This window comes from Lathyrus oleraceus, chromosome 1 (assembly GCF_024323335.1).
Source record: "Lathyrus oleraceus cultivar Zhongwan6 chromosome 1, CAAS_Psat_ZW6_1.0, whole genome shotgun sequence".
In the NCBI taxonomy this organism is placed as follows: Eukaryota; Viridiplantae; Streptophyta; class Magnoliopsida; order Fabales; family Fabaceae; genus Lathyrus; species Lathyrus oleraceus.
In genome coordinates this window covers 133131512-133143865 of record NC_066579.1, presented here as the reverse complement: position 1 = coordinate 133143865, position 12354 = coordinate 133131512, and the positions used below count along the sequence as shown (strand labels likewise).

The window sequence follows — 12354 nt, the reverse complement described above, 5'->3', positions numbered from 1 at the left end:
TTTTTTCAATTTTTTAGTATAATACAATTCAGAATAATAATATAGTTTGGTTAACTATATTCTTATCCACCTCTACTTTATTAAATGGAGTAATAAAATATATTGGTCTCTTTTGTATATTTTATTAGTTAGTAAATTACAAGGATTCGAGAAGTCACCTAAGTGTAATATTATTTTGTTTTGTAATTGTTTTAGGTTTGATTCTAGATAATAAAGAAATCAAATTGAACTTTGAACATAAATTAGAGGACCAAAGTGAACTTTTAAACATACTTTGTGATAGTACATTTTACTTCCAATGATATACCTAATTGTACTTTGTCACTACCTCGCATGCAGTTGTGGAAGAACCACTATATCCTAGTGGATTCATGCTGCACTCAAATTCAGTGCTTCTGTAGCGACCGCATCATGTGCAACCACTACATAGTATGAGTAACTAACCACTACCATATATATAATTATTCTTGTACTAAATCTACTCCCTAAAATCTACCGAGGGCTTTTCCACCACAGTCAAAAGTTATGATTGCTTTTAAATATCACACATCCATTTCTGAATGTATCTTTTTTATTCACTCTTCGCCGCAAATTGGTGTGGTGGGTTAGGAGTACACTTCCGTAATAATTTTTAATTCAAAATTTAATAAATTTTATGGAAATGCATCTCCGGATGTATTTAATTATATATCCATATTAGATTTTTTCCCATTCTTTCTTCATTTCCTACAAACTCACTAAAACCTCATTTAAGCTTGTGAAAAAGTTACTTCAAGTCTATTTAAAAGGTTTAACATTACTAGTGCTTTACTACATTAAATTCCAGGTCATTCCACTCCATTAAAGCTTCTCATTTCATTTTTTTTTGAGATATAATAAATATATTAGTTAAAATTAGTTGCTTAAGATGCATTAGGTATTAGTTATATTCGAAATAGGTAGTTAGTATAGACATGTATTCTCATTTGGTTCGAGTTTAGGGCATCAATAGGGTTTCTACCATTTCTGCAACTCATGAGTTTATTCGAAGATGCATCTTTAGATTTTGCCTGATTTGGTTTACATAAATGTACGCTCGGATTTAGCCTAACTATATTTTGAGTAATTTTCTGGTTTTATTAAAGGTACAATGGCTGAAAACAATAAGGATAATTTGAGGCTCGGCCGTGAGTCTCAACATGTATCTGTACGACGTGAGAGAGTCAGGGACAGACCCACGAGGCCACGAGTCAATGTTATCTCGTTTGATGGCTCACAAGGTCGAGGTTCACAACCATCTACTTCTACTTCTCGAAGTCGCCTCTCTTAAGAATCTACTTCACGGGGCCACGTATCCCCTGCTTATGAAGCCCCTGAAGTTATGAAGTCAATCAGAAGGAACTTGCCTCCCTACTTATGCAGACATCATTTTGTTATACTTCATATGGCTGACTTGTGGGTTATGTCTGATGTATGTGTATCTGTCCAAGCGAGTGATGCACATGTTTGAGTATTTGCAGGTTATTCCGAGACACTCCTCAGAGTCTGCTCCTCTCACTATCTATCGCAGAGATCTTGATGCCATATTTGAGGATCTCGATACTCATATGGTACCAGAGGAGTATTATAGACTGCAAGCTTCTGTACAATGGATTTATGTAGACGTCTTCAATCACATGATTTTATAAGGTGTCACATCCTATCATGACACTAGACGCTCTTGGAAGACCACCTAGGTTATCCAGTAAAGAGCAACTGGAGACTAGGGATGACCACACCCAAGATGTGTTGTCGGTATGTCGGTGTATTGTGGATATGGTGAGATCGGGCATATGGGTTGGACTTTTTAAGGAAGACAATCCCATGTTAGCCTTCGTAGAAGACATTATTTCCTAGACACGAAATGCCTTACAATACAGACGGAGGAGAAACCAGGGGGTTAAACATACTCAATAGTTTATGTTTGTTTGTATAATTTTTTGTATTTTCGAAACAAGTTATGAATGATCGATACATTTTAAATTTTATTTAATTAATGTATGAATTTTTTTTAATGTATGTATATTATGTTTGAATCAATTTATGACACCTTAAATGATTTTATGATAAATTTGGCCTAAAATATAAGTTGGTCTAAAACGAAGTCAAAGTTAGGATAATGTCGCTGTCAAAAATGCATTCAGGAAGGTTTTCAGAGATGCATATCCGAAATATCGCCTATCATATGCAACAAACACGTTTTCAATAGTTTAAAATGAATTCAGAAGGATTTACGGAGATGCATATCTGGATTCATTCTAGAAAATTTACTGTTATGTATCTCCAAATCAAATTTTGACAAAAATGGGATGTATGACTAAATTAAGAGAGCTCGTGTTATTTTAGGTGCGTTGCGAGATGCATATCAGAATTTCAGTGTGAAGATTTTTTGTTTTCAAAGATATGGGACACCCATAGTATAGGATGAATATTTTCCTATCTCAATCAAATCCTTTAGAAATATTATTCAATTTCATTCCACTTTTTGAAATGAATATTTTTTATTTTTATTAATACGAGTTGCCATTAAAAAACACTTAATTTTTGTAAAAAATAAGAATAATTAATTAAAATTAATCAAAATTTAAGAGATATTTGTGGTTTAAATTTTATCTTGTTTAAAATAAATATGTGACAAATGGTTAAAAGTGAGAACAACATTTGTTTGTTTGTACCTGGTCATAGTGAACGTAAAAGAAAATATTTAATGGTAAAATTAGAGTGACTCTATTTGAATTCTTATTGAACATAATTTGTTAAAGTCAGGATATAGACCGCTATCCAATTCAAATCCATCTTCGTTTTTTTTTTCTTCATTCGGATGAAGTAACGAATAAAATTGAAGAATTTACCAAAACAACAATCAAATTTGAAGAGAATATCTTCATTTCCCCTACCTAAACTTGATGTTTATCTAATGGAATAAGTTACATGCATTTGTTAGTCACTTAATAGCAAAGAAAATGACTTAAATCTAAAAGTCAAAAGTTTTATCTTCATCATGACAACCAAAAAGAGAAACCATGGCATAATTGTCTATTCTCATTTCTCTATCTAATTGAAATTGTTTAAGCTATAAAATGCAACTTAACTACTTTTAAGTGTTTAGACTTATTTCAACTACATATAATTGAATGTTTTACGTGTACAAGTTACTTTTTAATTTCTATTTTTGGTGTACAAAATAGGAAAGAAGAAAGATAATTTTTTTGGGATTCTCCTTATTTTGGTATGTAATTTCCCTCACCACATGATATGTCAACAATAGAAAAATATCACCAGGCTAAAGTTTTTTTTTATTTAATTGAACTTTCTTTCATAAACAAAATTAGTATATTGAAAAAGACAGATTCCATATAAAAACAGTTATTTGAGTCACATAAAAAATGTGTGGTATACTTATCAATGTTGATGATTATTAATTTTTTTCATCACTTTCTAATAGTGTTAATCGAAAAAGCGGTCGATCATGATCGGAAAATCTTTTCTTACAATTTGACTACAACACAAAATTCTATCAGAATCGTTGGAGGTCAGTGGAAATCGCAAAATCGTAAGATTTTAGGATCTAGATCGTGATTTTGACACCCTTGATTATTATTATTATTATAATAAAATAAGTAATCTGAACTACAAAAAATTGAAGATAGAAATGAACTATTCAACCAAGGAGATATATATCTTCAACCTTAACATTGAAGTAGTTATTGGAAAAAAATAACAGAATAGCTGCAGAGTGCAATTGAAAAAACAGGTGAATATTGCAAGTTTTCAAGGAACAACTTAAATAAGAAGATAATACTTTTCAACCAAAGTTTCAGAGAAAAAAATGCAGTCGGTTTCCTTCGAATTCGATCAGTGTTGACAATCGTGAATCATAAAAAACACAGAAAATAAGAGTTATAATTCTGCTACGCTACATGCCATAGTGCTGTTATAACCGCAATCCGACAAAACTGTACTAAATCGCATATCCCGAATGTTAAAATGTCGCTACGCGATATAACATCTATTTGACAACACACTGAATTTGACGATTAGTTCAACTTCCATAAACAGGCTGCGGACCACAATCTAAACCAACGGCTCCTTCATAACCAAAAATCAAGCATTTGGCTGTGAGTTTCTGCGATATCAAAGATCGCGACACAACTATAACCTCAGATTTCATAGTGGAAAAGACAATATTGAAAGTACTATACTCAAGGGTATACATAAGTCCATAAACATGGAGCAGATACAAACAACAACAACAACGAAGCCTTATCGCACTAAATGGGGTCGGCTACATTAATCAACTTTTGCCCTAATATTCTATTCAGAACCATACTTCTACGTGAAGCAGATATACAACACGTTACATACGTTACATACGTAAACATTAATAAATAACAAGACAACAATAATCTTCAAACAATCACCGAATTGTTGTCATCACAATAGAATTCAATTTTCACACAAAAGAAATCAAATATTTACCTCCAAAAGAGATGCCATGTACTCGAGCAATCCGCTCCATGGTTAACACCTCAGGCAACCTCTCCGATAAGTGTCTGCCTACAACGAAAAACACATTACAAGGTTCCGATGCAACATAGCAAAAAAATAGTTATGCCATGTTCATATCAATGTTCATGTATAAGCTATTTCTATAACAAAAAAGAAAATAATGTTGAAACATTCAACAACTTAAGAAAATGAGCTGAAAACAGCTTATGAACATGTCATAAGTCGTTTCCATAAGCTCTTCCAAACATTCTCGCAAGTGCTTATACCATTATACCAGTAGATAAACTCAGATAAGTCAATCTAAACATGTTCTTACTCCATTTTAAACCTCCAACTTATATCAAAATCATGAACTTAAATCATAAGCAATTATCACAAAAAACATGATACAATTCAGAAACCAAAAGCAGAAATTGTTGAGAATCATAAACCTTGAATTCTAAAGAAGTAAATTCAAATTAACGTTTTTATGTATATTCTCAAGTATATAACCAACTAAATTTGTATGAAACATAGTTCCTTACAACTTATTACCAAATGGCTTATTTAAAAACATCCAAATTCCTCATAGAATGAGAAAATCAGATCCAGACAGATTACAGATTCTATATCGAATTCAATTATCCATTTCTTCAATCCTTCTCCTCCCTATAAATCAAAAGGATAGCCGTTCTTGCGCCTACTTCTTGATCTTTCGATGTTTCTTCGGTCCCGGAACTTCTAACCTACCAACAGAACAACCACACCTAGCTCTCAGCACAAGCACAGCTCTTCCATTAATCGGCGCCATCTTCTTGAGTTCTGCTTCAAGTTCCTTATGATGATCGCGGGGCAATTCGAATAAACCCTTCTTACAAACACCGATATCTTTCGCAAAAGAAGGCGAATTCTTCACACAATCTTCAGTCTCTAATTGAATATCAAACTCTGCAGCTTTCTTCAAACCCTTACAATTTCGATTACCGCATTTGTTAGTTGTGCAAACAACAACACCCCAAGTAGCAAACACAGCACAAGCAACACTCAATCCTATAGATATATAAATCGAAGGCGCAATCAAAAACTCTTCCTTAATCAACAACAACACCATGCTTGTAATCTGAATTGAATTAACCACTAAAAATTCTATGTAAGGGAAGAACAAATAGCCACAAGATAAAACAACAGCAACGAAGATAACAACATCAACTATAGCTGATCTAGATCGATCACAAGGTGGAATCTGAAGAGAAATCGATGATGAACTATTATAATTCCTCCGATTCCTTTGAAAGTTATTGCTTTGCCTAGATTTCGAACCGAAATCAATCGAATTCGCCATGGGTGGATTTGGTGGTTGATCAACTGACTTACAAAGAGAGATTGAGCTATGGAAATAGACCATTTCAAAAACACCGCAAAATTAAAAGAAAATCTAGAAAAATCGAATTTTTAGATCAAACCCACCAGTAATTAACCGAGATTCAAACGACCCAGAATTCAAAATCTCGAAAAGGTTGTAACTTTGAAGTGATCTAAGCACAGAAAAATATCAAATTCTGTCGGTGCCCAGATGGATCAAATTCCCAAAATGAGATTTGTTTGCTTCTTGTTCGAATTTAAATTCAATATGTGATGAGATGATGATTCAATCAAAGAGAGATAAACAAGATTGAGAAATTGAAGAGGTGAAAAATTAGTGTGATGGAAATGGGTTTTAGGGGTTGAAAAGTGAGTTGATGAAGAAGCTAAGAAGACAAAGAAGGGTCATCATTCACTAATTTGTTATCATCATATCATATGATAATAATAATACTAATAATATTCATAGTATATGTGAAATGAAATCTTAAATTTTTTATAGGGTCATAGTTAAGTTACATACACGCCAACATAAGAGAAAAATGAAAAAGTACTTCCACAAGGACACGTTTTTGAGAAGAAAGTGTAGTGGGCTATAGGATGAATGTAGAATGGGCTTGGATTCATCCTTTTCAAATCATAATGGAAAATGGAAAAGGATTATCTCACCATAAGCATTAGAGAAAAAACAATATGATAACTAAAATGTTTCTTTGATTCCCAAAATATATTTTTGGATGTATTATGAGTATCACTAAATTATACCCAACTTGAGATTTATTCCATATTTTTTTTCTAAAATTTATTTTAAAGATGTATCTTTAAAACTATTTTATGTACACCTCACCGAAACATTTTTTTTTGACATAAGTTGATTCGCAGATGTATCTATGTATTCACATCAGATAAAATTCGGAGATGCATTTGTGTATCCTCCCCAGACAGAAACTTTTGACTTTGTTTTAGAGATGTACTAATGAAATTGACAATATAATATAGCTATAATATCATATTCAATTTTATATAAATTAAACGATACACTTTCAAAATAATATGAAAATGACATATATATAAATTAATAAATTCGGAGTACACAATAAAGTCAAAATAAAATACAACTGATAATAGTGTTCTTAATACAAATATTAATAATATTGCGTATGACCGACTACGTCCCCTTGTTCATATGTTGCCTCTTGTATTGCAGTGTCTCCCCTATGATGACATCTAGAATGACACTCTCCTCAGAGCCTTCAGGAAGGACTCCTCTGTATATAACGACATGCGTAATATCCATGATACGCAGACATCAAGGTAACACATCAACAACATGATTTTCCCTAGTTTGCTCCTCATATAGTATCTCTTGACGAGTTGGCCCATGTGGATCTCCAAGAGCATCTGCTGTCATATAAAGATGTGACACTCTGAAATACCACTGGATGTAGTCGTGTGCATCACTATAGTCGTTAGGAGCTATGATACTCCGTGCCTCATCCAATACTAGATAATTAAATTAATCATCAAGCATGACATCTACATCTCTTCGTGCCATACCGAGATGAACAAAATCAAAGGGGTCTATGGGAACAAATTGCATGTAGCCAAACTGTCGCATGACGCGCTCAGGCAGATGAAGATACAGCAGACGTGGATCACAAGCTAACCATAAAGTATAAGGAAATGTTGTCCAAGGCACCTGTCTCACGCTGATCGGCGTACGTATGGAGATGTATATCCTCTGCTACCATATGGTCAAGATAAACTTTGTATGGCTCGGTCACTTGATTCTCTCTAAGCGGGATGAATGTTGAAGCACGTGGTATATCATTAGTGTAAGTCGAAGCACATGAATAGCCGGATATATGCGGGAAGTGCTAGATGATCCAAGCCTTAAAATGGTACATATGAATCATTAGTAATAACCATGCAAAAGTGCTATAAAAATGAAACACAAACACTAAAAGATTTAAAAATATTACTGTCAATAGTGTGATGTTGCCTGTCATTTGTTTGGTATTCCACATACAACCTTCAGCTAACTTGGAGTACAAATAGACCAAACAATCGCCTTCTAGTTGTACTTATTGATCTGCTCCAAGTCAGCAAAGTATCTCAAGTAGACCACATCCATATAAGTGATACTCTTGTCCACAAAAATGGACGTTCCAACCAAGTAAAACATGTATGCTCTCAATGTCTATGCTTTATGCTACACAACATGCTCATCATCACAAGTGGCCCACTTTACATCATGTAGTTGTTATGTATACAACCTCTCAGGGAATCGAAACCTAGCATAAGCTCCTCAGATGGCTTCTAACTTTTATTGGGCATCCCCCGGGTCATCTCCCAAATAGTATACCATCATCTTCATTGCGTCATCTCTCTTAATCCTATTGTAGTTTAACGGTTACCCCTTAATCAGAGGATGCGGGAGTTCAGTAATATTTCGATCATGGTTGGTGCAATTTAAAGCATTACAGTCCCGTAGACAAATAAAACATCGACAACTTTTTTGGATATTATAACAAACATGTTTTTCAAAGAATGAATACAATTGAATTTTATCTTTCCGTCCGAGATATGTCTGACAGCATGGTCCGGGTATAAAGGCAACACCGATAATTCAGACGGGCCTCCTCTAAACCCCTCAAGTGACTGCGGAGCCTCGAGTGTTTGATGAGCCTCGGGTGCATGCGGTGCCTCGAGTGCCTAAGTAGGTGTCACATGTCTCCTACGAGAAAATGAAGGAAGAGATGCATGGGCCCTAAAAGTTGATGCCTCCATATCAACCAGGCTAGAAATGACAGCTGCCTGCGATGATTGAACTCTTTCTCTCTAAACCGACGCGTGTTGTGAAACTCTTCCGTGCCTGAATCTATCTTTCTTATCAACCTCAATCTACCTTACTTATAAGTAAACCACATAAGCATTACACAAATGAAACACAATGAGGTCAAGCCAAATAATGCATATTGATGAATTTCGGAGATGCATCTCTAGATTTTGGAAATTAAAACATTGAAATATTTTAGAGATGTATTTCTGTAATGTTCTGCAACTCAGATGAACAACAATCATGGAAATTCAATCCATTCCAACATCCAAAATAATGCATTGATCATTTAAACTACCTATCAAACACATTGGTCATATAAATAACATATCTAAACTACCTATTGCATAACCTAATGCTCATTTTCTACAAATTTATATAGAAATAAAAAAAACTTACCAAATGAGAGTAGTTTGATGTTGAGTGAGATCTTTGATCGATTGGATGTTGATGGCAGAAGCTTTGAAGTGAGTTGAATGAGTTTGAGAGAATATGAGTTGAGAGAGTTTGAGACTTGATATGTCGAGAGTTTGAGTGAGTATTTTTAGAAGTGAGGAATGAGAAAGGTCTGACGCATTTTTGATTGAAATAATGTACAAACACTACTACAAATAACGCTTTTTATGACGAAGCTTACACCTCGAACAATGAACAATCGAAGGTATAGGTCCTAGGAGCGTCATGTTTTATTTAAAAAATAATAATAATAATTAACCTTTCACTCGGATTTTACAAAAACCGACATAAATAGTTGCTCAGTGTTTGTGAGTTGATTCCCAGCTCATGCAATTTTATGTTTTATTTAGAACTAAAAAGACGCATTTATTTTTTATAGATTTTAAGTCGAATATTATACCTCTGTTTTTTAATGAAACGAGATAAAACTCTCTAATTTTTTTATTCCTTTTGCAACCAAAAAACTGAGATAAATACTCTCAGGTGCATATGTTATCTCGGTTTTTAGTAAAACTAAGATAAATACTCTCTAAATTTTTTATTCCCTCAGAGTTTATGTTAAGTCTAGGTCATTCACTTTTTGAACCCTAGCAAATGAAAGAACACCATTCTTATTCAAGGAGGAAGGAAGCTCGAACCAAAACTTTCCTTTACAAGTCTTTCATCACATTTTTGGTATGTATAAGTTCTCAATTAATCGTGTTGTTGTTGTTGTTGTTGTCATTGTTGTTGTTGTTGTTATTATTTTGAGACTGTCTTATTGTTTAGTGTTTTGTTAGTTATGTACTATTTTTATTTTATTTTCAGAAGCTTTATGTGATTATGGATCGTAGTTGGTTGAAAGCCAATAAATTAAGTAAAGAGTACGAGAATGGACTAATGCAATTCTTGATTTTGCTGAACAAAACCTTACTAAAAATAATGAGATTTTTTGGTGTCCTTGTAAAAAGTGCGTTAATATGAAAAAACATCCAAGGGATGTTATATTCAATCATTATGGTTGTGATGAAATTATTCAAGATTACATGAAATGGGTATGACATCGTGAAGTAACAAAAAAGAGACATCTGTCACATGCAGTTGAAGATGATGAATTTATGAATGATACTCTAGAAAACATGATTCATGATATTGGAGTAGATGTTTTCTAGAAAGCTAATATGGTAGTTACTTTGCAAAGATACATGGAAGATTCGTTGTATCTGAGATGTTAAATTTTTACAAGAATGTCAGATATGTTAAGACTATTTAATCTTAAGGCATGATATGGGTGAACGGATAAAAGTTTCACTAAATTGCTTGAATTTTTGAAAGAAATGCTTCCCCGAGGTAACCTGTTGTCGAGCCGTAGTTATGAGGCCAAAAAGATATTGTGTCCAATGGGTTTGGACTATGTCAAAATACATGCATGTCGTAATGATTGCATCTTATATAGGAAAGAGTTTGAAAACTTGAAGGAGTGTCTGGGGTGTGAGGAGTCATACTACAAGCAGAAGGACAATGATGTTGATTACGATGATAGTGTAACTACCAAGGGTGTTCCTTCCAAGGTGATGTGATACCTACCGATAATTCCAAGGTTCAAGAGATTGATTGCTAATGTTAATGACACAAAGAATACTAGATGACATGCAAATGAAAGAGCATGTAATGGAAAAATTCGCTATGTAGATGATTCATTGCAATGGAAGAAAATTGATTCCTTGTTTCCAGATTTTGCCCTTGAACCGAGGAACCTTAGGCTTGGACTTGCTACTAACCGAATAAACTCTTTTGGTAATTTGAGCACTAACCATACGTCATGGCATGTTCTTTTCATAATTTACAACTTATCTCCATGGTTGTGCACGACTCACAAGTATATGATGCTATCAATGATGATTTCGGGTCCAAGACAACCAGGGAAGGACATAAATGTTTATTTAACTTCATTGATTGAAGATTTAAGACTTTTGTGGGAGGAAGGTGTTGATGTTGATGATTTATATTCAGGATATAACTTTAAGTTGTGTGCCATATTATTTTGCACAATCAATAACTTTCCTGCATACGATAATTTTTCTTAGTATAATGTCAAGGGACATAAAGTGTGTCTTATATGTGAAATTGATACATGTAACCACCAATTGCAAAAAGGAAAGAAATACAATTTATCTTGGACATCAAAAATTTCTAAGACCTAATCATCCATATTGTAGATTGCAAAAGACTTTTAATGGAGAGCAGGAGTTTGATATCACTCCAAAGCCCTTAACCGAGAGGGAAGTTTATAAAAGACAACAACACATTAATAGTGTCTTTGGAAAGAAACAAAAAAAGCTCGTGGGAGAAATATTTGGAAAAAGAGGTCGGTGTTCTTTGATCCTCCATACTGGTCTAGTCTTGATGTAAGACACTGTCTTAATTGATGCATGTGGAGAAAAATGTATGTGATAATTTGATTGGAACACTTCTCAACATTAAAGGCAAGACAAAAGATACTAAGAAATCTCACGAAGATATGAGTGTGATGGATATACGACAAAATTTAGCCCCAAAAGAAATAGGAAATAAAACCTATTGCCCTTAACATGTCATAATTTGTCTAAAAAAGAAAAAAAAAACGTTTTTGCGAATGTTTTCAGGGTATCAAATTTCCCCAATGGTACTCATCAAATATGAAGAAACTTGTGTCAATGAATGATCTCAAGTTAGTTGGCTTAAAGTATCATGATTGTCGTGTCTTAATGCAACAACTTCTATCAGTGGCTATTCGTGGCATTTTACCAAGAAATGTAAAGGTAACTATAACCAGATTGTGCTTATTCTTCAATGCTATATATAGTAAAGTTATTGATCCTGAAAATTTAGACGACTTGGAATATGAATCTGCAACTATTTTGTGTCAATTAGAGATGTTTTTCCCTCAATTATTCTTTGATATTATGGTTCACTTAGTTATTCATCTAGTAAGGGAGATTAGAATTTGTGGTTTGTTTTTTTTTGCGATGGATGTATCCGGTAGAGCGTTACATGAAGGTTTTTAAAGGGTATACAAAGAATCATCATCGTCTGGAATATTCGATTGTAGAAAGCTATATCACAAAAGAATCTATTGAGTTTTGTACAAACTATTTGTCAGAAGCGAACTCTATATGAATTCCCGAGTCTCGTCATGATGGATGTTATGATGATAGAGGTATTCAAGATTT

The 12354-nt window shown here is 33.6% G+C and overlaps 1 protein-coding gene and 1 long non-coding RNA gene across 3 annotated transcripts; both read right to left on the bottom strand.

Annotated features, from left to right (window-relative positions):
• Positions 1–3671: 3671 nt before the first annotated feature.
• On the bottom strand, positions 3672–6385 carry LOC127122155 (uncharacterized). Of its 2 annotated transcripts, none has more exons than XR_007803509.1 (2): positions 5974–6385; positions 3672–4575 (listed from the first exon to the last, which is right to left on the bottom strand). It is a non-coding gene; the product is annotated as an uncharacterized LOC127122155 (long non-coding RNA). The 2 variants fall into 2 exon arrangements; XR_007803510.1 differs by having other exon boundaries at positions 3672–4571.
• LOC127122146 (uncharacterized protein At5g19025) lies at positions 4976–5974 on the bottom strand. The gene has a single exon (XM_051052535.1). It carries the CDS (start codon positions 5909–5911, stop codon positions 5207–5209), a length of 705 nt encoding a protein of 234 aa, XP_050908492.1. The 5' UTR covers positions 5912–5974; the 3' UTR covers positions 4976–5206.
• Positions 6386–12354: the final 5969 nt, after the last annotated feature.

Bases quoted from the DNA above. Each gene is read 5' to 3' on its own strand.
- LOC127122146 (XM_051052535.1), bottom strand. From the start codon at position 5,911: ATGGTCTATTTCCATAGCTCAATCTCTCTTTGTAAGTCAGTTGATCAA.